At 52.1% G+C, this 23,528-nt stretch overlaps 1 protein-coding gene and 1 long non-coding RNA gene across 5 annotated transcripts in view; both read left to right on the plus strand.

Annotated features, from left to right (window-relative positions):
• DOK6 (docking protein 6) overlaps positions 1-7,406 on the plus strand; it is a 117,830-nt gene extending 110,424 nt beyond the window's left edge. For 2 of the 4 annotated variants that reach the window (XM_064150302.1, XM_064150301.1), the window contains one exon: positions 6,813-7,406. In XM_064150302.1, coding sequence (XP_064006372.1) covers positions 6,813-7,304 — 492 coding nt within the window. In that variant the 3' untranslated portion in view covers positions 7,305-7,406. The remainder of the gene's footprint in view (positions 1-6,812) is intronic. The other 2 variants (XM_064150303.1, XM_064150304.1) reach the window with 2 other exon arrangements.
• Positions 7,407-16,189: 8,783 nt separating this feature from the next.
• On the plus strand, positions 16,190-18,328 carry LOC135179049 (uncharacterized). The gene is made up of 2 exons (XR_010303889.1): positions 16,190-18,075; positions 18,154-18,328. It is a non-coding gene; the product is annotated as an uncharacterized LOC135179049 (long non-coding RNA).
• Positions 18,329-23,528: the final 5,200 nt, after the last annotated feature.

The following is a 23,528-nucleotide window of genomic DNA, read 5'->3' on the forward strand; positions in this document are numbered from 1 at the left end:
CTGCTGCCCACACTGGTCTTGATGCAGCCCAGGATACAATTTGCCTTCTGAACTGCATGATGAACAGTGCAAGAACTCATAGAATCCTAGAATCAAGCAGGTTGGAAGAGACCTCCAGGCTCATCCAGCCCAACCTAGCACCCAAATTATCAGGACTGTTTAGTTCAGCTGGAAGCTTCCACCCCCCAGGAGCTTTTGTTGCAAAGAAAGAGACTCCACAGTTTGTTCTGGCTGAAGAAAAGGTCCCCCTCAAAAGCCCATCCCAACTCCCATCTCAGCTCTGGGAGGTGGCTGTTACCACATCAGAAGGGATCCTTGCATTAAGGCAGCAACTAAATGATTGCTCTTCTCCTATTTATAACTTCCTGCTGGTTAGAGTGCTGCCAGCTCTCCAGCCTGAACAGACAGCCCCTTCCATTCAGCTGCTGATGACCAAGCAGCTTTCCCTTTGCTGCTGGGAGATGATTGGAATGACTGAAGCAAAGTTTCACTGCAGGACAAACCTCTGCAGAGCAAACACATTTGTTTTGCAGTAAGGACACTGCCAGTTGAATTGGAAGGGCATTAATTGGTGCAGCAGTTATTATCCTGCCACTCACCAAGGGGAAAACAAAGAAGATGCACAGGAAGGGAGCAGATGGAAAGTGAAAAAATAGCTTAAACTCCATGGCAGCACTTGGGTTTCCAGCCACTTCCAGTGCAAGGGAAAACTCAGGGCCTGCTTCAGCTTCCAAAGACAGAAACACAACTTTCCCCTCGAGGAGAAACCACACTTGGAAATGAAACTCCAAGGAGCACAGCTGGGCTCCAAGTTCTGTCTTCTCTAAGTGAGTCTGGATTTCATGGAGTCAAAAGAGTTCTCTTCCTGATCATAGAATCATAGAATAGAATCATACAATATAGAATCAGGCAGGTTGGCAGAGAGCTCCAAGCTCATCCAGCCCAACCTAGCACCCAGCCCTGCCCAACCAACCAGACCATGGCACTAAGTGCCCCAGCCAGGCTTGGCTGCAACACCTCCAGCCACGGCCACTCCACCACCTCCCTGGGCAGCCCATTCCAGTGCCAATCACTCTCTCTGCCAGGAGCTTCCTCCTCACATCCAGCCTAGACCTGCCCTGGCACAGCTCCAGGCTGTGTCCCCTTCTTCTGCTGCTGGCTGCTTGGCAGCAGAGCCCAACCCCAGCTGGCTACAGCCTCCCTGCAGGCAGCTGCAGGCAGCAATGAGCTCTGCCCTGAGCCTCCTCTGCTGCAGGCTGCACCCCCCCAGCTCCCTCAGCCTCTCCTCACAGGGCTGCAGAGACTTTTCCTAAGGATGCCTAGAAATAGGCCAAGGGGGGATGGTTTTAAAGTAAGGGAGAGCAGGGCTAGACTGGATCTTAGGAAGAAGTTCTTCAGGATGAGTGTGGTGAGACTCTGGACTAGGCTGCCCAGGGAGGCTGTGGCTGCTTCCTCCCTGGAGGTGTTCAAGGCCAGGTTGCATGAGGCCTTGAGCCACCTGGGCTAGTTGAGAGGTGGCCCTGCCTGTGGCAGGGAGGTTGGAGGAGATGACCTCTGAGGTCCCTTCCAGGCTCAGCCATTCAGTGATTCTGTGATGTCGTCTGGCAGGCTCAGGGCAGGGGTCACCCAAAACGCTGCAGAGGACATCAAAGGCTGAAGCACCTCAGAACACCCTTCCCTATCAAACCTTACCTTCAGTGCAGACTGTGCACCTCCTCTGGCAAGGACAGGAGGTTCTGCTGGGGTTGGGTAAGTCCTCAGAGGATGTAAATCCAGGCTAAAGGCTGGCACTGGTTCTGTGCACTTGTCTGGCCTCAGGGCTGCATTTATTGCCCAGTGACTGTTCTGCAAGCAAGCAGCATCCAACAAACTCATTCTTCCTAACGCCTCACTCCTGAAACATCTGTTAGCTAATTGGATTCTTTTCCACCTCCTTGCACCACCCTGGGTGGATCAGAGCTCACTGGCTCTGTTCCACTGCTTTCCAGACCGCTGTGTTTGGTGTGAACCAAGTGAAAAAGCAAAGATGACTTTGCACTGAGTGAGTCACTTTGTCTGGTCTGGGCTCGCACTCACCCATGGACAGACACAGCCATCCAGCCAGGGGGCGAGCAGAGCCTGGGCTGCAGCAGCAGCAGTGTGGCCAGCAGGGCCAGGGAGGGGATTCTGCCCCTCTGCTGTGCTCTGCTGAGACCCCACCTGGAGTCCTGCATCCAGCTCTGGAGCCCCTGGGACAAGAGGGCTGTGAAGATGCTGGAGAGTGTCCAGAGCAGGGCCAGGAGGATGCTCAGAGGCTGCAGCAGCTCTGCTGTGAGCATAGACTGAAAGAGTTGGGGCTGTGCAGGCTGGAGCAGAGGAGGCTCCCAGGTGATCTTGTGGCCTTCCAGGAGCTGAAGGGCGCTACAAAAAAGCTGGGGAGGGACTTCTGAGGCTGTGAGGGAGTGCCAGGAGTTGGGGGGAATGGAGCAAAGCTGGAGGTGGGGAGAGTGAGGCTGGAGGTGAGGAGGAAGTTGTTGAGCAGGAGAGTGGTGAGAGGCCGGAATGGGTTGCCCAGGGAGGTGGTTGAGGCCCCATGGCTGGAGGTGTTTGAGGCCAGGCTGGCTGAGGCTGTGTGCAGCCTGCTCTAGGGTAGGGTGTCCCTGGTCATGGCAGGGGGGTTGGAACTGGCTGCTCCTTGTGGTCCCTTCCAGCCCTGACTGATTCTGTGGTTCTATGACCTTTGGAGCCATCCTAGTTTTCTGTAGCATTCCCAGAACCATCTCTGGCAGTGACATTGCCCTCAGCAAGCCTCAGAAGCCCTCCCAAGTGCAGTAAACACTAGAGTGGACATTAGGAAAAGGTTTTTCCTGGAGAGAGTGTTCAGGGAGTGGAGTGAGCTGCCCAGGGAGGTGCTGGAGTCCCCCAGCCTGGCTGTGTTTAAGGGCGGTTTGGGTGTGGCACTTAGGGAGATGGTTTAGGGTGCACCTTGCAGAGTAGGGTTCTGAGCTGGGATCAGGATCACCAGACCCTTTGCCAACCTGAATGCTTCTGTTTCTCTGAATACTCTAACCAAACAACATCAGGTGAGAGAGCCACCTGAATTCTTGTGCTGCAAAAAGGTTTTGGTACCTGCCATCTGCTTAAGGCTTTGGAACAGAGAGGAGCATCTCCCAGCAAGCAGCAGTGAGGGAGCTGGTCCAGCTTATCCCTGCATCTCTTCTCAGCTTGGGGCTTTTTTCTCTTCATTCAGCTGAGTACTGCAAGTTTGGTGCTCAATCTCCTTCCATGTACATCAGCACTGCTGTTACTAGGAAACCATTGGGCTTTTCCTCTAAAGAGCTGTTATAAATAAGCACCATGCCATGAAATAAGATCCTTTGTATACTGTCTCTGCTTCCAACATCATTAAGATCAGGGGGAAAAAAAAATCTCATTTTGGTCTAATTTGCCAGGTTACATTAAATTATCTTGATGAATCATTCATGCTTAATTGCTTTGGACTACAGCTTCATTGCATTGGACTACAGCTTCATTGCATTCAACCATCCTCAGAGTCCATTTGAATAAAGGATGGAGCAGGCTGGGTAATGCTTTGCCTTTCCAAGGTCCTGTCCTAGAGGAGAGAAACCAAACCAGCCAACGTTTCCTGTGCAGGGCAGGACACCTTTCTGCTGGTGGCTTCAGGCTGGGAAGTGAAGCCTCAATCCATCCACTGCTGACTTCAGAACTGCAGAGCAGAGTTTGCTCTCTGTGTTCTTGGAGGCAGCTGCACTCCCAGAGAGCTGCAAGATCCACACTCAGCCTCCTTCTGCTCTCTTAACCTCTGCAGGCTCAGATGTGACACAAAAAATAGCACTGAAGCAGGAAGCTCAGAAAGCTGTGGAACCAAAATTCTCTACTGCAACATATTTTTTTCCCTCTATTTTTAGTTCATTCTTTACTGCAAACTAATTTTTGCTCTATCTTTACTTCATTCTTTATTGCAAGATAATTTTTTTCCTGTCTCTTTAGTTAATTCTTTACTGCATTCTTTGCCTCTATTTTTAGTTAATTTTTTTCTGCAAATTTTTTTCTCTATTTTTAGTTAATTCTTTACTGCAAATTTTTTTCCTCTATTTTTAGTTAATTCTTTACTGCAAATATTTTTTCTCTATTTTTAGTTAACTCTTTACTGCAATTTTTTTTCTCTATTTTTATTTCTTTACTGCAAAATTTTCTCTATTTTTAGTTAATTCTTCACTGCAATTTTTTTTCTCTATTTTTAGTTAATTCTTTACTGCAATTTTTTTTCTCTATCTTTAGTTAATTCTTTACTGCAATTTTTTTTTCTCTATTTTTAGTTAATTCTTTACTGCAATTTTTTTTCTCTATTTTTATTTCTTTACTGCAGATTTTTCTCTATTTTTAGTTAATTCTTCACTGCAATTTTTTCCTCTATTTTTAGTTAATTCTTTACTGCATTTTTTGCCTCTATTTTTAGTTAATTTTTTCTGCAATTTTTTTTCTCTATTTTTAGTTAATTCTTTACTGCAAATTTTTTTTCTCTATTTTTAGTTAATTCTTTACTGCAAATTTATCTCTATTTTTAGTTAATTCTTTACTGCAAATTTTTTTCTCTATTTTTAGTTAATTCTTTACTGCAATTTTTTTTCCTCTATTTTTAGTTAATTCTTTACTGCATTTTTTTTCTCTATCTTTAGTTAATTCTTTACTGCAAATATTTTTTCTCTATTTTTAGTTAATTCTTTACTGCAATTTTTTTTCTCTATTTTTATTTCTTTACTGCAGATTTTTCTCTATTTTTAGTTAATTCTTCACTGCAATTTTTTCCTCTATTTTTAGTTAATTCTTTACTGCAAATTTATCTCTATTTTTAGTTAATTCTTTACTGCAAATTTTTTTTCTCTATTTTTAGTTAATTCTTTACTGCAAATTTATCTCTATTTTTAGTTAATTCTTTACTGCAAATTTTTTTCTCTATTTTTAGTTAATTCTTTACTGCAATTTTTTTTCCTCTATTTTTAGTTAATTCTTTACTGCATTTTTTTTCTCTATCTTTAGTTAATTCTTTACTGCAAATATTTTTTCTCTATTTTTAGTTAATTCTTTACTGCAATTTTTTTTCTCTATTTTTATTTCTTTACTGCAGATTTTTCTCTATTTTTAGTTAATTCTTCACTGCAATTTTTTCCTCTATTTTTAGTTAATTCTTTACTGCAAATTTATCTCTATTTTTAGTTAATTCTTTACTGCAAATTTTTTTCTCTATTTTTAGTTAATTCTTTACTGCAATTTTTTTTCCTCTATTTTTAGTTAATTCTTTACTGCATTTTTTTTCTCTATTTTTAGTTATTTCTTTACTGCAAATATTTTTTCTCTATTTTTAGTTATTTCTTTACTGCAAATTTTTTTCTCTTTTTTTAGTTAATTCTTTACTGCAAATTTTTTTTCTCTATTTTTAGTTAATTCTTTACTGCAGATTCTTTTTTCCCTCAATCTTTACTTCATTCCTTAATGCAAAACAATTTCTTCTGTATCTTTGGTTACTGCTGGCACAAAACATACCTGTGGGGATGCAGCAGTACCTAGAAATGATCTCGGAGGTCCCCTCCAGCCTAAGGAGAAGCTCCCTTGGTGTTTCGGGGTGCTGGAGGACAGGCGCAGGCTGCCCAGAGAGGTTGTGGAGTCTCCTTCCCTGGAGGCTTTCCCACCACAGTTGGATGTGTTCCTGTGCGACCTGCCCTGGGCGGTCCTGCTCTGGCAGCCTGATCCGGTGTGAAGTGTCCCTGCCCATGGCAGGAGGATTGCAACTGGATGATCCCTGTGGTCCCTTCCAACCCTGACTGATTCTAGGATTCTAAGTCATAGAATCACAGACTCAAGCAGGCTGGCAGAGAGCTCCAAGCTCAGCCAGCCCAGCCTAGCACCCAGCCCTGCCCAACCAACCAGACCATGGCACTCAGTGCCCCAGCCAGGCTTGGCAAGAACACCTCCAGCCACGGCCACTCCACCACCTCCCTGGGCAGCCCATTCCAGTGCCAATCACTCTCTCTGCCAGCAACTTCCTAACAACATCCAGCCTAGACCTGCCCTGGCACAGCTCCAGGCTGTGTCCCCTTCTTCTGCTGCTGGCTGCCTGGCAGCAGAGCCCAACCCCACCTGGCTACAGCCTCCCTGCAGGCAGCTGCAGGCAGCAATGAGCTCTGCCCTGAGCCTCCTCTGCTGCAGGCTGCACCCCCCCAGCTCCCTCAGCCTCTCCTCACAGGGCTCTGCTCCAGGCCCCTCAGCTTTGTCGCCCTCCTGTGGACACCTTCCAGTACTGCAACATCTGCAATGGAGGAGCCCAGAACTGGACACAGCACTCCAGGGGTGGCCTGAGCAGTGCTGAGCACAGGGGCACAAGAACCTCCCTTGTCCTGCTGCCCACACTGCTCCTGAGCCAGCCCAGGATGCCATTGGCTCTGCTGCCCACCTGGGCACTGCTGCCTCCTCTGCAGCTCCTCTCTGCCAGCACCCCCAGGGCCCTCTCTGCCTGCCTGCTCTCAGCCACTCTGGCCCCAGCCTGCAGTGCTGCTTGGGGTTGTTGTGGCCAAAGTGCAGAACCTGCCCTTGGCCTTGTTCAGTCTCATCCCCTTGGCCCCTCCCCAGCCTTGCTGCCCTTCTCTCAACACCTTCCAGCACCTCAACATCTCCCTTGCAGTCTGATTCTACGATCCTTGTGGTCTCTTCCAGTGCTGATTGTGTGACCCCTGTGTGGTCTCTCCCAGCGCTGACCGAGTCTACGACCCTTGTGTTCCCTTCCAACCCTGACCGATTCTGTTTCCCCTCCCCAGCAGGTCACAACCTGGTCTCGGCGAAGGTGTCCCGGGCGCAGACGTTCCCCAGCTACTCGTCGGCGCAGGGCGAGGAGCAGCCGCAGCCGCCGCCGCCGCAGCCGTCGCTGTCCTTGGCCAGCAGCTACAGCTTCAGCTACGGGTCGGGGTCGGGGCCGGTGCAGTGACCGCCGGGGGCGGGCGGCCGAGAGAGGGACAGTGGAGCCTGGAGCCTCCCCGCGGGGCCGGGGAGCCGCAGGGCCCCTTGGCGGCCCGTTGCGCTGTGGAAAGCGACACGCCGGGCAGCCCCGGGCGGGGGCACCTGCGGGAGGAGGCTTCCCCGAGGCAGAGGCTGAGTCTTGGGTTATTTATTTTGCCGTTCCTTTTCTTCTCTCTTTTTTTATGTCGATGCGTTCAGAAAGGAAGGGGGCGCGGGGGGGAGGGGGTGGGAAGGGGGCACCTTGGTGTTGTGAGAAAAGTGGTGGAAAACAAGAGAAAGCTGTGTCGGTGTGAAAGAGTTTGTGCGTGCCCGGAGCGGAGGAGAGCGGCTCCGGAGCGCCGCGGCGCTGGGCGAGGCGCTGGGCGGCGGCACCCCCCGGGGCCCTCGGCACCCCCCGGGGCCCTCGGCACCCCCCGGGGCCCTCTGGCACCCCCCGGGGCTTCAGGCCCTTGCTGCAGGCACAGGAGCGGCTCAGTGCTGACACCTCCAGGCCCAGCTGAGCTTGCTCACGGCCCCGGAGCGCGGTTTGGAGCCGGGACAGGCTGGGGGGGTCTGTTGGGGGGAGAGCTGGAGGCGATGAGGGCAGGAGGTTACGGCCCCGTGCGGCTCTCACCCCGGGGCACAAATCCCTTCTCACGACGCCCCCCAGAGCTGCGAGTGCCCACATCGGCAGCACAGTCTTGCCCTGAGAGCGGCTGCGAAGCCTCCTCCTTTGCAGCTCGTTTAGGCAGCCGCCTGCAAGCCGAACCTGGAGCAGCAGGAGAGGCGTCCTTGGGGCGCACCCAAGCGGGCTGGCAGTCGTCCGTGCCGCCGTGCGGCAGAGCTCAGCTCTGGCCTCGTCCTTCTGCCCAGCTTCACCTCTGGTTCCTTCTGTCCCCTGCCGGGATTCCCGCTGTCGGTGCACACCGTTCTCTCGTACCGCCGTGTGTCAGCCCTGCCTTTACGCTCACAAGGAGGGAACCCTTCTCGTCTCTGCCGTGAGAAGCGCAGCTCGGAAGGCATTACCTGTAGGTGGGGAGCAAGTTTTGCCTCTCCTGAGCGCTTCGGTCTTTGTAACAGTGACTATCAACTACTTCTCCGCTCCTGGTGATGCCCTGGAACGGCTGAAATGCCTGTGGCTGTGAGCAGCCTGGCGCGGCGGCGCCTGCGAAGCGACCGCCCCGACGGCCACTTGTCCCTGCAGCTGTGCCCTCGGGGCAGACAGAGGAAGCCTACCAAGGAGAGGACCCACACGAGCTCTTTTCCAATGAAACGGTTTGGTTTCTGTACCAGAATTCACAGAATCATAGAATCAAGCAGGTTGGAAGAGACCTCCAAGCTCATCCAGTCCAACCTATCCCCCAGCCCCATCCAGTCAACCAGACCACGGCACAAACTGGGAAAGTGCTGTCGGGTTGCTTTAGCTACACCCACACACACACGGGTGTCCGTGTTTAAAAGTACAGGAGAAACTTCTGCTTTTGGTTAGACCCTTACACAGCATGTCCAGCTTCCCCCCCCGCCCCTTTCCCAGGCTAAGACACCTTGCAGACAAAGCTTTGCACGCCTCAGTGAACAGCTGCTGAACAACAAACAAACCAGCCCCAAGCTGGAATGAAAGGCTTCTACCCCCACCACAGTCAGCTGTGTTTATTCCCTCCCCCAGCCTTTCCCCCCTGTCTCTTTCACTACCTCTTCTCCTTCTCACATTGCTGCGCTGCCCAAAAATAGAACAGCTCCCTACAGAGGGTGTTTTGATGAGCTGAAATGAAAAGCTGCTACCCCACGCTGTCAGGGAGCTGTACCTGTGGTGCTGTCTGAGCTGTAGCCATCAAGGAACCTTCATTCACACTTTACAGAATGATAGCATCAGTCAGGGCTGGAAGGGACCACAGGGAGCAGCCAGTGCCAACCCCCCTGCCATGCCCAGGGACACCCTACCCTAGAGCAGGCTGCACACAGCCTCAGCCAGCCTGGCCTCAAACACTTCCAGCCATGGGGCCTCAACCACCTCCCTGGGCAACCCATTCCAGCCTCTCACCACTCTCATGGTGAATTAAAACATTGATCATTAAAACAATCATTGAAATAATGGTGAATTAAACCATGGTGAATGAAAACAGTGAGCATCAAAACAACAATGGTATGTCCTTGAAGGAGGCTGGACAGCAGGTTTCTGACTGCACAGCCTGGCTTTCCAGTGGGAAGGACAGAGAAGAGTCCCACCAGAAGAATCCCTTGTCCAGATCACTGATAAAAATATGAAACAAACTTTCTTTTAAGGAAGAAAAAAAAAAGCCAAATAAATAACTAAACAAACTGATTGACATTTTGCTTGCAGTTGTTGCATGTAAAGCTATGATTCTGTGATTCTATACATCTTGAGTACTGTGTCCAGTTCTGGGGTCCTCCATTGCAGAGAGCTGTTGAGGTGCTGGAAGGTGCCCAGAGCAGGGCAGCAAGGCTGGGGAGGGGCCTGGAGCAGAGCCCTGTGAGGAGAGGCTGAGGGAGCTGGGGGGGTGCAGCCTGCAGCAGAGGAGGCTCAGGGCAGAGCTCATTGCTGCCTGCAGCTGCCTGCAGGGAGGCTGTAGCCAGGTGGGGTTGGGCTCTGCTGCCAGGCAGCCAGGGACAGAAGAAGGGGACACAGCCTGAAGCTGTGCCAGGGCAGGTCTAGGCTGGATGTGAGGAGGAAGTTGCTGGCAGAGAGAGTGATTGGCACTGGAATGGGCTGCCCAGGGAGGTGGTGGAGTGGCTGTGGCTGGAGGGGTTCTTGCCAAGCCTGGCTGGGGCACTGAGTGCCATGGTCTGGTTGGTTGGGCAGGGCTGGGTGCTAGGTTGGGCTGGGTGAGCTTGGAGCTCTCTGCCAACCTGCCTGATTCCTTCTGTGACTCTCTGATAAAATGAGAGATCCCAGGCTCACAGCATGTCAGGGGTTGGAAGGGACCCAAAGAGATCATCGAGTCCAACCCCTGCCAGATGCAGAAGGATTGGATACTCAGATGGTGTCACTCTGCTACGCAGTGCAGCTTTGCCAGGTAGAAAGCTTTAGAGCCCAGCCAGGTAGCTTCATTCCTATGCTGCTGGGATTCTTCCAGCTGCCCTTAAATAACCAAACCTCTTTAAGATGTCCTCAGATTGGTTCCAGTATGTTCTGCAGGTCTCCATCCTGTGGCTGTGGAACAGTTTGCCTCTGTGACTTGAATGCTTTACTCATTGAATATTTACATATTCTCCATAGTCCAAAAGTGGCCAAAAGGCAACCAGGAAGAGTTATCAGCACTGCCCTTTGAGAACCTAAGTCCTAAAGCCTCTGCTTTAGCTGTGCTAAAACCCATCAGACCTAGAGAGTGCACTTCCTTGGGAACAGTTGCTGCCTGCCACAGACAGTTCTGTCTTCCCTTGCCGTAGGTGACTGTTGTCTAGTTAATGAAAACACAGATGCCATTTCCAGAGAAAACAGACCAAAGAATGCAATCAAACAAAGGGGAGGAGGGGGACTGGCCGTGTTTAGGAGCTGTGTAAATATTTCCCTTTCATTAGAGCCTTGCAGCTTCTCTCTCAGCTCTGGCATTTATAAACACCTCTCAAGTCCCAGGCAGACACTGAACTCCAGCACACAGCTGGAGAATGCAACCAACAAACAGGAACCTGCCTGCTAGGAATCTCTTCCTGCCAGGAGGTGCACAGACCACACTGGAAGCTGGAAGCAAGATGCAGCTTCACAAGGTGCTGTAGCACAGGCTGTGACCTGGGCACCGAGGCGCGAAGACGCCCAGCAGCCAGCGGCTGTTGCCACTGCTGCCACTCCAGAAGAGGAGATGCTGGCACTGTAGCATTGGTGCATTTGCACAGCTCCCTCAGGAAAGCTCCACCAGAAAACCAGGCAGGCACTGTGCCAGCAGCCTGCCAGCTGATTCTGCCTGCATGGAACCAAAACCAGGCAGGCACTGTGCCAGCAGCCTGCCAGCTGATTCTGCCTGCATGGAACCAAAACCAGGCAGGCACTGTGCCAGCAGCCTGCCAGCTGATTCTGCCTGCATGGAACCAAAACCAGGCAAGCACTGTGCCAGCAGTTTGCCAGCTGATTCTGCCTGCATGGCGTTGCCTCCATTCCTGGCCTGTGCCTGCCGGTACTCTAAGCAGCTCCCCACTGAGACTGCTTTGCACAGCTCCTGGTGACTGCCAGGAGGAAAACTCCCCTTTGGCACACGTGGTAGAGCTGCCTAGAGGCTAAGGAGGGCCTTTAAACAGGGTCCCTGTTCCAGTCCCAGCTTTCTCCATGTGCAAGGCACACAAATAATGTCTACTCTTGCCCTGAGAGGAGCTCTCTGTTTGCAGCTACTGAGCTGTGACTAGATGGAGGGCACCCAAACGTCTCCAGTGGTACCCAGGTGCAGCTGGTACAGCTGGCACTATGCGGAGGCTACCACTTGCAGTTTGCTTCTGAAGAGCTCCAACTGAAAACCAACTGATGCTTTTTATAGTGGCTCTGGGTGACAACAAATGCAGCCCCGTGCTCAGGTGACACACAGCAGCACTACCTGCACTCTCTGATGTGTCCCAGGCTGATGCATGCTCCTGCTCTTGGCTTTTCAAATCACTTGGTGCAGGAAAGGTGAAGCTGAAGGAAGCTGACAAGAAATCAGGGAATGATGCTGAGGTGCTTAAGCAGCCCCAAGTCAACAGCTGCAAATCCCTGGTGGCAGTGTAAGTTCTCTGTCAGTGCACTCCTTGTTTTGCCTGCCTGTGTAAAGGAGAAGCAAGGAAGAGTTGGAAAATGGGGTAAAAGAGTTCATTTCAGAAGGTGTCCCTAGAAATGGTGGTGGTGTCAGGTCATAGGCTGGACTTGATGAGCTCAGAGGTCTACTCCAGCCTCAGTAATTGAGCAGCAGCAAACATTTTTAATCAAATCTTGTTCTAAGCTTAATAAGACTTTGCCGGAGGAGAGGTTGAAATTGAATAGCTGAGGTCAAAAGTCTTCTAAAGTGCTCTCTCTAGCAATCGTTTTTAAGTTCAATCTACAGCCTTCAGGCACCCATTGATGTAGGAGGTGCTAAGTGCAGGCAGCCTGTGAAGACCCTTCCCTGCTCCTGGCAGAGAGAGGAAATAGAAGAGCATTAATCAGCCCTCTGGGTGGCATTCAGCCGAAAAGGAGTGAACTTGATGCCTCTTCAGCTAACAGGCAACACTGTGAGGAAGAGTGGCTTGGAGATGTTTCATCTCTAGGAACTGGCAGAGGTCCCCAGCCTGTAGTAGATAAACCTCTACTCACACTCAGCTCAGCCACAGCTACATTCAGTTTTCATCTGGTACCCTGGAAACTGCAGGGTGGCTTTGCAGGAGCAAACACAAGCCTCCTGAATGGCTCTGCTTTTTAGCAGCCAACAGAGAGTCATTTGCAACTGTTTCTTCCCCCAAAAAAAGAGTGAGGAAGGTGTTCAATTCATCTCTTCCTTTAGTGCTTAACTGGTGTGGTTCAGTGCTCCAAGGAAACAACTGCGGTGCCTTTTAGCCAGGGAAGAGAGTGAGTAGACTGTGGAGGAGGTGTGGAAAGCTGCTCTGTGACCACAGGGACAGCTCCAGCAGCAAGGGGAGGCTTCCCTGCAGAGAATCATAGAACCAAGCAGGTTGGGAGGGAGCTCCAAGCTCATCCAGTCCAAACTATCTTAGAACCAAGCAGGTTGAAGAGAGCTCCAAGCTCATCCAGTCCAACCTGTCATAGAATCATAGAATCAAGCAGGTTGGAAGAGAGCTCCAAGCTCATCCAGTCCAACCTAGCATAGAATCAAGCAGGTTGGGAGAGACCTCCAAGCTCATGGCTTATAAGGAGAGGCTGAGGGACCTGGGGCTGCTTAGTCTTGAGTAAAGAAGACCTAGAGGGGATTTGATAAATGTTTGTAAATCTCTGAGGGCTGGGGATCAGGAGGGGGGGACAGGCTCTGCTCACTGCTCCCTGGGATAGGACAAGCAGCAATGGGTGTAAGCTGCAGCAAAAGAGGTTCTGCCTCAACACAAAGGTGAATTTCTTGCCTGGAAGGGTCCCAGAGCCTGGCACAGGCTGCCCAGAGAGGTTGTGGAGTCTCCTTCTGTGGAGCCTTTCCAGGCCTGTCTGGATGTGTTCCTGTGTGCTCTGTGTTAGATAGGATTGTCCTGCTCTGGCAGGGGGGTGGGACTGGATGATCTCCTTGGGTCCCTTCCAACCCCTGCCATCCTGTGAGCTGTGATTGCTAAGTTTGATGAAAGCTTGCTCCTGAGATGGCCAAACAACCTTGCTTCAGAAAGAAGCCAAGGCCTGAGAGGACTGACTGCACCTTTAGTGGGATTTTGCTTTCTGGGGGTTGGGTGGGTGGGTTTTGAGTTATTTTTCTGGGTGATGACAAAGCTATCTGGGGAAGCAAAGCTCTGAGTGGTTAAGTTCTACTTCCTAAAGCTTATCTGCAGCTTGCTCCTCTAAAGCCTCTGCACTATTGAGCTGCCTGAAAGCAGTGGTGTTTATTTACAGGAGCTGAAGCTCTGCCTCAGTGAGCACTCCCCAGTGCAAGGCAGAGGCTGAGCTCCTTTCAAGCTCTGATGCTCGCTCAGTAGCAGTTAATCCCCTAAGCAGCTTTCGGAGTCTGACACCAAGGGTCGGATCCAAACCCACCACTGTCTGCCTACAGGATGGGTGCTAAAACGTAGGCTGTGGGCTCTAGGAATAGAAAGCAGATCCCAAGTTCTCAGACTGCCTCACTGAAGGTGTAAGGAAGGCAGCTCAAAAGGCATTCCCAACACTCACATCTTCCTGGGGAGCAGTTTAGGGCCTCCATGGCCATGCCTTGCTGGGACGTGGTGCCAGGGTGTGGGTGGGCTCTGGGTGGCCTCTGTCCTTGACACCCAGTGCAAAAGGTTCCACCTAGAGGTCTTCAGGACCAGGCTTTTCACCACCACGTGAAGTGTTGGCTGCTGCTGCTGCTGCCACATTACTGTAGCATTCTACCTGCCAAATCAGCCAGGAGATGGAAGTTCTCCCCCAGCTTACATCAGACATGCACCCCCTTTGCAGCCTTCCCCCTGGAGCTGGGTCCAGCACAGCAACAACTCCTATCTTGAGGACATTCCCCCTGGAGCTGGGCTCCTGCACAGCAACATCTCCTGTCTTGAGGATATTCCCCCTTGGAGCTGGGCTCCTGCACAGCAACATCTCCTGTCTTGAGGATATTCCCCCTGGAGCTGGGTCCAGCACAGCAACTACTCCTGTCTTGAGGACATTCCCCCTTGGAGCTGGGCTCCTGCACAGCAACATCTCCTGTCTTGAGGACATTCCCCCTTGGAACTGAGCTCCTGCACAGCAACTACTCCTGTCTTGAGGACCTTTCCCCTGGAAGTGTTTTAACTGTGCTGCCTGCTTTGGTGGCTTAATCCTCTCCACCTGTCCCCTAAATCCTGCCATAAGACCTGGCCAGGAGGCAGGGGATGGAGCTGCACAGCATAGTTAGAACAAGCTGTTCCTGGGTGCTCTGGAGCAAATGTAGGCTCCTAACAGAGAAGGTGCCTGGGAATTTAGGGCAGGTAGAGATTAGGAAGAGGGTTAAGTGCTGGAATGCCCTGCCTAATGCTGAGCTTTGGAGGAGTCCAGCTTCTTGTGTTCCTGGATGGGTCCAGCCTTTAAAGCAGGCTCTTCCCTCAAAGAAACATGGTTCTGTGCCAAGGTGCACTGCCAAGGGAGAGCAGAAGCCAAGCAGAATGAGCAGGATTAGAGCATCAGGGAAGGTCTCTAAGGTAAAGGAATATATTTGAGAGGAATGAAGAACATACCAAGAGGTGATGTAGTTTACTGTACTAACCCACACCTCCTTTCACTGTCTTTGAGATTCCCCCTGCTGAGGTCCCAGCAAAGGCTGCTCACAGATTCTTGACAGTGAGGGTGGTGAGACACTGGCACAGGTTGCCCAGGGAGGTTGTGGAGCACAGAAGCACAGAATGTGATCTTTGATCACATTCTGTGCTTCTGTGCTCCACAACCTCCCTGGAGGTACTCAACACCAGGCTGGATGAGGCTCTGGACTGCCTGATCTGGTGTGAGGTGTCCCTGCCCATGACAGGGAGGTTGGAACTAGATGGTCTCCAAGATCCCTTCCAACCTAATTGATTCTATGATTCTAGGACTGCTTTTATTTAATGCTATGTGATGTCTGTTTCCTTTCAGGACAGTTTCTAAGGCCTTAAAACAACACCAAGCAACCAACCAAAGGCAGAATTATCTGAAGTTTAGGCAGTGTGCTGGGGCAGCTGCTGTTCAGAGCTGGGTTGTGTTCATTCCTTGAGTCTTTCTGTTTTACCTCCTTATTATCTACTGGGGCAAGGGGGAGAGCACAAAGAAGCAGAGTAGTTAGAATCAGAATCAAGCAGGTTGGAAGAGAGCTCCAAGCTCAAACCCAGCACCCAGCCCTGCCCAACCAACCAGACCATGGCACTAAGTGCCCCAGCCAGGCTTGGCAAGAACTCCTCCAGCCACAGCCACTCCACCACCTCCCTGGGCAGCCCATTCCAGTGCCAATCACTCTCTCTGCCAGGAACTTCCTCCTCACACCCAGCCTAGACCTGCCCTGGCACAGCTCCAGGCTGTGTCCCCTTGTTCTGGTGCTGGCTGCCTGGCAGCAGAGCCCAACCTCACCTGGCTACAGCCTCCCTGCAGGCAGCTGCAGGCAGCAATGAGCTCTGCCCTGAGCCTCCTCTGCTGCAGGCTGCACCCCCCCAGCTCCCTCAGCCTCTCCTCACAGGGCTCTGCTCCAGGACCCTCAGCTTTGTCGCCCTCCTGTGGACACCTTCCAGTACTGCAACATCTGTCTTGAACTGAGGAGCCCAGAACTGGACACAGCACTGCAGAGGTGGCCTGAGCAGTGCTGAGCACAGGGGCACAAGAACCTCCCTTGTCCTGCTGCCCACACTGCTCCTGAGCCAGCCCAGGATGCCAGTGGCTCTGCTGCCCACCTGGGCACTGCTGCCTCCTCTGCAGCTCCTCTCTGCCAGCACCCCCAGGGCCCTCTCTGCCTGCCTGCTCTCAGCCACTCTGGCCCCAGCCTGCAGTGCTGCTTGGGGTTGTTGTGGCCAAAGTGCAGAACCTGCCCTTGGCCTTGTTCAGTCTCATCCCCTTGGCCTCTGCCCACCCATCCAGGCTGGCCAGGTCCCTCTGCAGGGCTCTTCTACCCTCCAACAGCTGCACAGCTGCTCCTAGCTTGGTGTCATCTGCAAACTCACTGCTGCTGGACTCAATGCCCTGCTCCAGATCATCAGTAAAGATATTGAACAGGACTGTGCCCAGCACTGCTCCCTAGGGCACACCACCAGTGCCAGCTGCCAGCTGGATGTGGCACCATTCACCACCACTCTCTGTTCCCAGCCTTGCAGCCAGTTCTTGACCCATACCAGAGTGACTCTGTCCCAGCCAGGAGCTGCCAGCTGGGCCAGCAGCTGCTTGTGGCAGACAGTGCTGAAGCAAAGAGCAAACTCCCAAGGTACAGCAGCTGAAGTTGACTGCAAAGGAAGCCAAAGTTCCCTACAGAAGAAAAAAGGCAAATGTATGGAAACTAAGGAGCAATGAAGAGGTCTGTGCCATGAAAGCCTATTTACATAATCCAGGCTGTCACAGCAAACAGGCTCTGCCTGAGTCCCTCTCCTGCCACACTCATGAAATACTTAAAGGCTTCCCAAGATGCTATTTGAAGCCACATTCTGGGCAGGTTCTCTTCTCTGCAGCCAGTGAGGACACTGATAAATTTGGGGTTGCTTTCTCTGCTTTTCATTTCCACCACTCTCCTGTTCAGCTGCTGTTCACTGATGCTGCCCTGCTACCAAATAAACCCCAAACCATGAAGCTGTGGGTTTGGCTCTGCTCTTTGACAGACAACAGAAATAACAACACATGGATCTGATGATTCTCTGTGAGATGTGATTTTTTTCCTCCCCTCCCCTGTGGATTGTCCCAGCAGAAGTAAGGTGTCAATGGGATGTGAATTAAAACAGATTAAATACCTGCCAAGATGTGCACCAGAGGTGCTTTTTTCCCCCCTCTACTGCTGGCATTATTTTGCCTTCTCAAAGCTCAAACCCAAGCAATTCCTTTCTGAACAGCCAAGCTAAAGCTACAAGAACTAAGGGGCATGAGCAGAAACAATCCAACCAGCCTGCTGCTCCTGGGTCTTAACCTCAGCCTCTCCCATTTTACACCCTCAGGCAAGTAAGGGTCTTCCTTACCTGCCCTCATAAGCAGTGCAACAATTACCAACTTCTCAGCTGAGGAATATTTCTGCTCCAGGGCTCCAACTGAGACCTTCAGTGTCAACCAATGCATTGTGTGTGGGCAGCTGAAGGTGAAGGAGACGATCAGAGGAGCATCCAGGGCTGCGCTTCTGACGCTGCGCCCGGCTCAGGCTTGGCATTTGAGAACTCAGGAAACAAACCAACTTCCTCATCACAGCTCAGTGTCTCCTCATCACAGCTCAGTGTCTCCTCATCAGCTTCACTCACAGGCATATAGAAACCTGGAACCCTGCAGGAGGTGAAAACTGCCTCCCCCTTGTATGTGTCTTTGTTCGGGAGCGCGCAGAGCGCACCTGCAACGTTCTCCCACGGGCCAGGGCCCTGGGAGCAGTTGAGGTCTTCACTGACCAGCTGAAGGACACTTTGGACTAGGACTCAAGCTCTTCAGCTCAACTCTAGCACAGCCACACCATGCTGCTGCTGCTCAGATGGTTCAGAGAAGCCTTCTGGCCACGTCACTCTCAGAAGAACCCAGCCTCCTCGTTCCCTCTGCACACCAAGCTTTTCATTGTTGGGCTGCGGCTGCTCCTCCCTAGTCAGCCAAGCAGAAGCAGCTCTGTAGGCAGACTCATGATGCCTCCCTCCCAGCCCCTTTCCTACCCCCACCCCAGACTCAGCAGCACTCCTGCTGACACTTCCAGGGAAGAGGAGAGCCAGGTCCACTGCGGTGTGCAGAGGCAGAGGCTGAGCAGCTGCGATGGGAACACCTTCACCTGCTGGGATGCTGTCCTTGCTGGTACAGCAGAGTCACAAAACACCAAAAGTTGTGTAGATCCTACTTCTCAGGTCTGCCCTTCTACTCCTCTTCGTTGAAGGCCATTTTCATTTGTTGTCTGTCCAGCTTGTGTGTGGTTTCTTCTGTAGGTTTCAGCAGGACCTCTCCCCACGCATGCGAGCGGCTCCACCTGTGCGCGTCGTGGGTTGGAGGTGTTCTCCACCAGGCTTTCTGCTGCTTGGCCTCGTTTCTGCATCTCTCTCTCATGTCCTCACTGAACTTTTTGTGCAGCTGAACCTGAGAATAAATTATTATGAAATAGAACCCAACCGTGGCAGAGTCTTCCTGGTTTGTTTCCTCCTGGGTGTGGGGAGGGGGAAGGAGGAGGTGGGGAGCAAAGGGGCTCCGCTTGCGTTGCATCGGCAGGGAGCAGGCACTGAGGTGAATGCCCTAAGTGACCCTGCTTTGGCAGGGGGTTGGAGTAGATGATCTCCAGAGGTCCCTTTCAGCCCCTACCATTCTGGGATGTGACATGTGGTGAGGAATCTGTAACCCCCTGCTCCCTTTGCCTTTGTCAGCTGAATTGTGCTGCTCGCCCAGCAGGGGCACAGCAGCTCCTGGGCGGGAAGTCAGGGATGGTTACTATTCCACAGAGCTCTCGACTTGGCATGTTGAGAGCTCTCAGCTCCTAGACGTTGCCAAGACCAAGCACCTTTCCTTTCTCAGCCACAGAGGCTTCTCAGACACATTCCTCAGCCCAGGCTAACTTCATGTAAACGTAGGCAGCTCCATTCTGCAGGGCAGAGCTGCTGGAAGGTCCTCACTGCAGGATGCAGCTCCTGGGCAAAAGGCTTTGACTGCAGAAGTACAAACAATCTCCCACGGGATAGGTTCATGTGCAGCATGATCATACATGATCAAAGACCACATTCTGTGCTTCTGTCCTCCACAGCCTCCCTGGGCAACCTCTGCCAGTGTCTCACCACCCTTACTGGCATGAATTTCTCCCTCATCTCCAGTCTCAACCTGTCCTCCTCATGCTTCAATCCATTCCCTCTCATCCTAGCACTCCAAGCCCTTGTCAAAAGTCCCTTCCTGGCTTTCCTGCAGATCCTTTTCAGGCACTGGAAGGTCACTCTAAGGTCTCCCATGGAGTCTCCAGGTTGAACAGCCCCAAGTCTCTCTGCCTCTGCCCATAGGGGAGGTTCTCCAGACCTCTGATCACCTTTATGGCTCTCCTCTGGACCCACTTCAGCAGTTCCTTGTCCTTCTTTAGCTGGCAGTGCCAGAACTGGATGCAGTAGTCCAAGTGAGATCCTAACCTCCCATCTGCCCTCCTCCAGCTTCAATCCATTCCCTCTCATCTCATCCCTACCAGCCCTTGTCAAAAGTCCCTTCCTGGCTTTCTAGCAACCCCCTTCAGGCACTGGAAGGCTGCTCAAAGTTTTCCCTGAAGCCTTCTCCAGGCTGCACAGCCCCAACCCTCTCAGCCTGTCCCCCATAGAGATGACCTTTTGGGCAGCCTTCCTGCATGGCTGGCACAGGGTGCCCAGGGAGCTGCGTGGCTGTGGGGGTGAAGGTGTGTGGGAGAGCTTTGCTCCCATGGAAGCACTGCTCAGAGTGGGAGGTTCTCATCCCAGGCACAGCTGCCTGACAGCAGAGAAACTGTTCAGGAAGGTGCTAAATAAAGCAAGTGAGGGAAGAGAGGAGAGGGAGGATGAAAGAACCTTGCTGCTGCTGCTGCTGTCAGGATAAAATGGGGCAGCTGCTCACAAGCAAAGCCTGGGAGCTTTAGTGGGAACTAGGTAGGGCAGAGTCTGCACTGCACCATGCAGCACCGTTCCAGCTGTGCAGCATGTCCCAGTGTAAGGAGGGGGCAGATCTGCATCTGTGCTGCAGGCTGGGGCCAGAGTGGCTGAGAGCAGGCAGGCAGAGAGGGCCCTGGGGGTGCTGGCAGAGAGGAGCTGCAGAGGAGGCAGCAGTGCCCAGGTGGGCAGCAGAGCCAATGGCATCCTGGGCTGGCTCAGGAGCAGTGTGGGCAGCAGGACAAGGGAGGTTCTTGTGCCCCTGTGCTCAGCACTGCTCAGGCCACCCCTGGAGTGCTGTGTCCAGTTCTGGGCTCCTCTATTCAAGAGAGATGCTGAAGTGCTGGAAGGTGTCCAGAGAGGGCAGCTTTGGAGTCCCCTGTTAGCATTTAGTCTAACCTGAAGAACACTGAAGAGTTTCAGAGTCAGATCCTGTGGAGCTAGGGTGGTGCCTGCAGCCCTGGCAGTTGTCTTCAGCAAGAGAAATTTAGCTGTCTTTGGCAAGCTGTCTAAGCAGTCAATTAGCTTCACTCTGCTCTACCTTCTGCTTAGCTCAGTGCATTTATCTCTCTCCTGTCCTTGTCTGTCATTAACTTCCAGTCTCCTTGACTGCATTCCACATGGATCTTCAAGTTCTTCAGGGTCATAGCTGGGGGGGGGTTAAGTTAAACTCATTAGAGACAGCTCCTAAAGCCTTTCAGCAGCTCAGTGTTTTAGTCACACTTTGCTCTCCCAGGGCAGGGGGGATAGCATTTTTTTTCTCTGCTGCCTTCCATTGATAACGGAGGAAGATTTGAAGTGAGGAGGAAGTTGTTGAGCAGGAGAGTGGTGAGAGGCTGGAATGGGTTGCCCAGGGAGGTGGTTGAGGCCCCATGGCTGGAGGTGTTTGAGGCCAGGCTGGCTGAGGCTGTGTGCAGCCTGCTCTAGGGTAGGGTGTCCCTGGGCATGGCAGGGGGGTTGGAACTGGCTGCTCCTTGTGGTCCCTTCCAACCCTGACTGAGTCTATGATTTTGTGATAACAAATTGCAGCCTGGACTGCTCTTCAGTCAGGGTTTCACAGAGCCTGAGGCACTCAGTGCCATGATCTGGTCGTTTGGGCAGGGCTGGGTGATAGGTTGGGCTGGATGAGCTTGGAGCTCTCTGCCAACCTGCTTGGTTCTGTGATTCTAGGTCTAGAAGTCACAGAACTCTCCATCCTGCCACCACCTCTGGGAATCTCTTTCTATGTTTAGGGTAATACACTTGCCCCCATGAGATGCTCCTGCCTCTAGCTTAGGAGGTGTGCTAAGGCTGCCCCATGCTGATGATGTTTCATAGGAGCACAGAATGGTTTAGGTTGGAAAGGACCTCAAGGATCAGCCAGTTCCAACCTCCCTGCCATAGGCAGAGACACCTCTCACTAGAACAGGTCACTCAAGGACTCATCCAGCCTGGTCCTGAACACCTCCAGGGAGGTTGTGGAGGACAGAAGCACAGAATGTGATCTTTGATCACATTCTGTGCTTCTGTCCTCCACAACCACCCTGGAAAGTCTGTGCCAGTCTCTCACCACCCTCAGCCTGTGCCAGTCTCTCACCACCCTCAACCTGTGCCAGTCTCTCACTGCAAACAACTTCTTCCTCATCTCCAGTCTCAATCTGCTCTCCTCAAGCTTCAATCCATTCCCTCTCATCACTCCCAGCCCTTGTCCAAAGTCCTTTTATGGCTTTCTTGTAGCCCCCTTTAGGTACTGGAGGGCTGCTCTAAGGTCTCTCCAGAGCCTTCTCCTCTGCAGGCTGGAGCAGAAAGGAAGCTACAGAACCTTTCCTAAGGAGCTCATTCTGCAGGTTGCTCTCAGGTAAGAGAAGAGACTAAATCAATACATCACCAGAATGTGTTACTCACAGTTTCTTTTCTATGTCTTTTTGTCCTTATTAAGGTATAAATCCCACTCCAGCCTGACAGGCCAGCTGAGAGAAAGCTTCATCATTACCAATCCAGGCAGCAGAGAGATCTGCAGATGGGCAAATTTCAGAGCTTCAGGTATTCATCAGCTCCTCGTGATTGCCTTTGGACCATGTGCAAGTTCCACTGCCTGCAGCTGTCATTGCTTTTACCCTCCTCTGTCAGCTCCCCCTGCTCATTCCCTAACCCTGCCTGTGCTCCCCCAAATAAAACACCACTCAGTGCCAGGTAAATCCATTCCAATTCCTTAAGTCTCAATGCTTTTAAGCTGTCCCTGTGCACTTCCCATTTCCCCCCTGCAACTGCATCCTGTGAGGGCTTCCAGACTGCACTCTCTGAAAACAGCACAACTGCCCCTGAGAAACAAACCCCCAGGTCACAGCAGTCTGCAACCTGAGCTTGACTCCTGGGGACACAGAAGCAGTTGTGGCTCAGAGAATCAGGCAGGTTGGCAGAGAGCTCCAAGCTCACCCAGCCCAGCCTAGCACCCAGCCCTGCCCAACCAACCAGACCATGGCACTAAGTGCCCCAGCCAGGCTTGGCAAGAACACCTCCAGCCACGGCCACTCCACCACCTCCCTGGGCAGCCCATTCCAGTGCCAATCACTCTCTCTGACAACAACTTCCTCCTCACATCCAGCCCAGACCTGCCCTGGCACAGCTTCAGGCTGTGTCCTCTTCTGCTGCTGCTGACTGCCTGGCAGCAGAGCCCAACCCCAGCTGGCTACAGCCTCCCTGCAGGCAGCAATGAGCTCTGCCCTGAGCCTCCTCTGCTGCAGGCTCCAGGTTGATGCTAGAGATAATCTCATACCTCACTTCATCTGAGGGAGCTTGGGGAGTGCAGCCTGGAGGAGGCTCAGGGGTCTCTGTCACCCAGGGGATGCTTCAGAGCTCTCTGAAGGGGCTGACTCTGCTCTTCTAAAGCCCAGATTCGTGATCCTGCTTTTTCCCTTGTGCTTTTATCCCCTTCTCTTGGGATCATGAATTGTGCCCTGCAGCCAGGCTCCCCCTGGTCTCCACAGCAAGCTCTTCCTGATCTCTATGTCTGACTGAGCAGACAACTTCCTCTCTGCAGCTACCTAATCACCTGAGTGAGGAAGCCACCATCAGTGTCCTCCAGCAGCCTACCAGGCTGATGGTGCCCTGCTGGGTTTCTTCTGCACAGACACCAACTGGTTGAGTTCTCCCACGAGGACCCCAGGAGGTGAAGCTTCTCCCAGCTGTCTGATGGAGCCTTCCCCTATCTCAAACCCTTATCAGGCAGCCTGCAGCAGAGCCCCAACTCCACAGCACCCAGGTTCACCTGCCCTGTTAGTCCCAGAGAGCAGGTGAGAACTGGGGCACCCTCAAAGCATCACACAGCAGCAAGTCTGTGCTCTGCAGCTGACATCTGAAGCAAGCCTTCTGATTCCCCCTTGCTCTGGTAAAAGCACTGCAGGCCTCAGGAGTTACCTTTTTCCCCTCCTTAAGAGAGCATATTCTGATGCAAACAAAGCAACCATTACAGCATCATTATTCTTAGCAACTGACTCAGTGTGCAAAATGGTCAGAAGAAGAGAAAGGGGGGGAAGGAAATGTCCTAAATTCCCCAGTGCTGAGTGGAAGGATCTGGCTGCTCTGATTGCTAGCCAAACAGGGGAGAGAAAATGTTAGCACAGTGCCTGCTTCCAAAAGACAAATCTCCTCAGGTGTGTCAACAGAGAGCCATAAACAAGACAAAGGAGGCATTTCTCTGTTCCATTTAGCAGTGGTGAGGCCTCAGCTGGAACATTGTG

Source organism: Pogoniulus pusillus, chromosome 10 (assembly GCF_015220805.1).
Source record: "Pogoniulus pusillus isolate bPogPus1 chromosome 10, bPogPus1.pri, whole genome shotgun sequence".
Lineage (NCBI taxonomy): Eukaryota > Metazoa > Chordata > Aves > Piciformes > Lybiidae > Pogoniulus > Pogoniulus pusillus.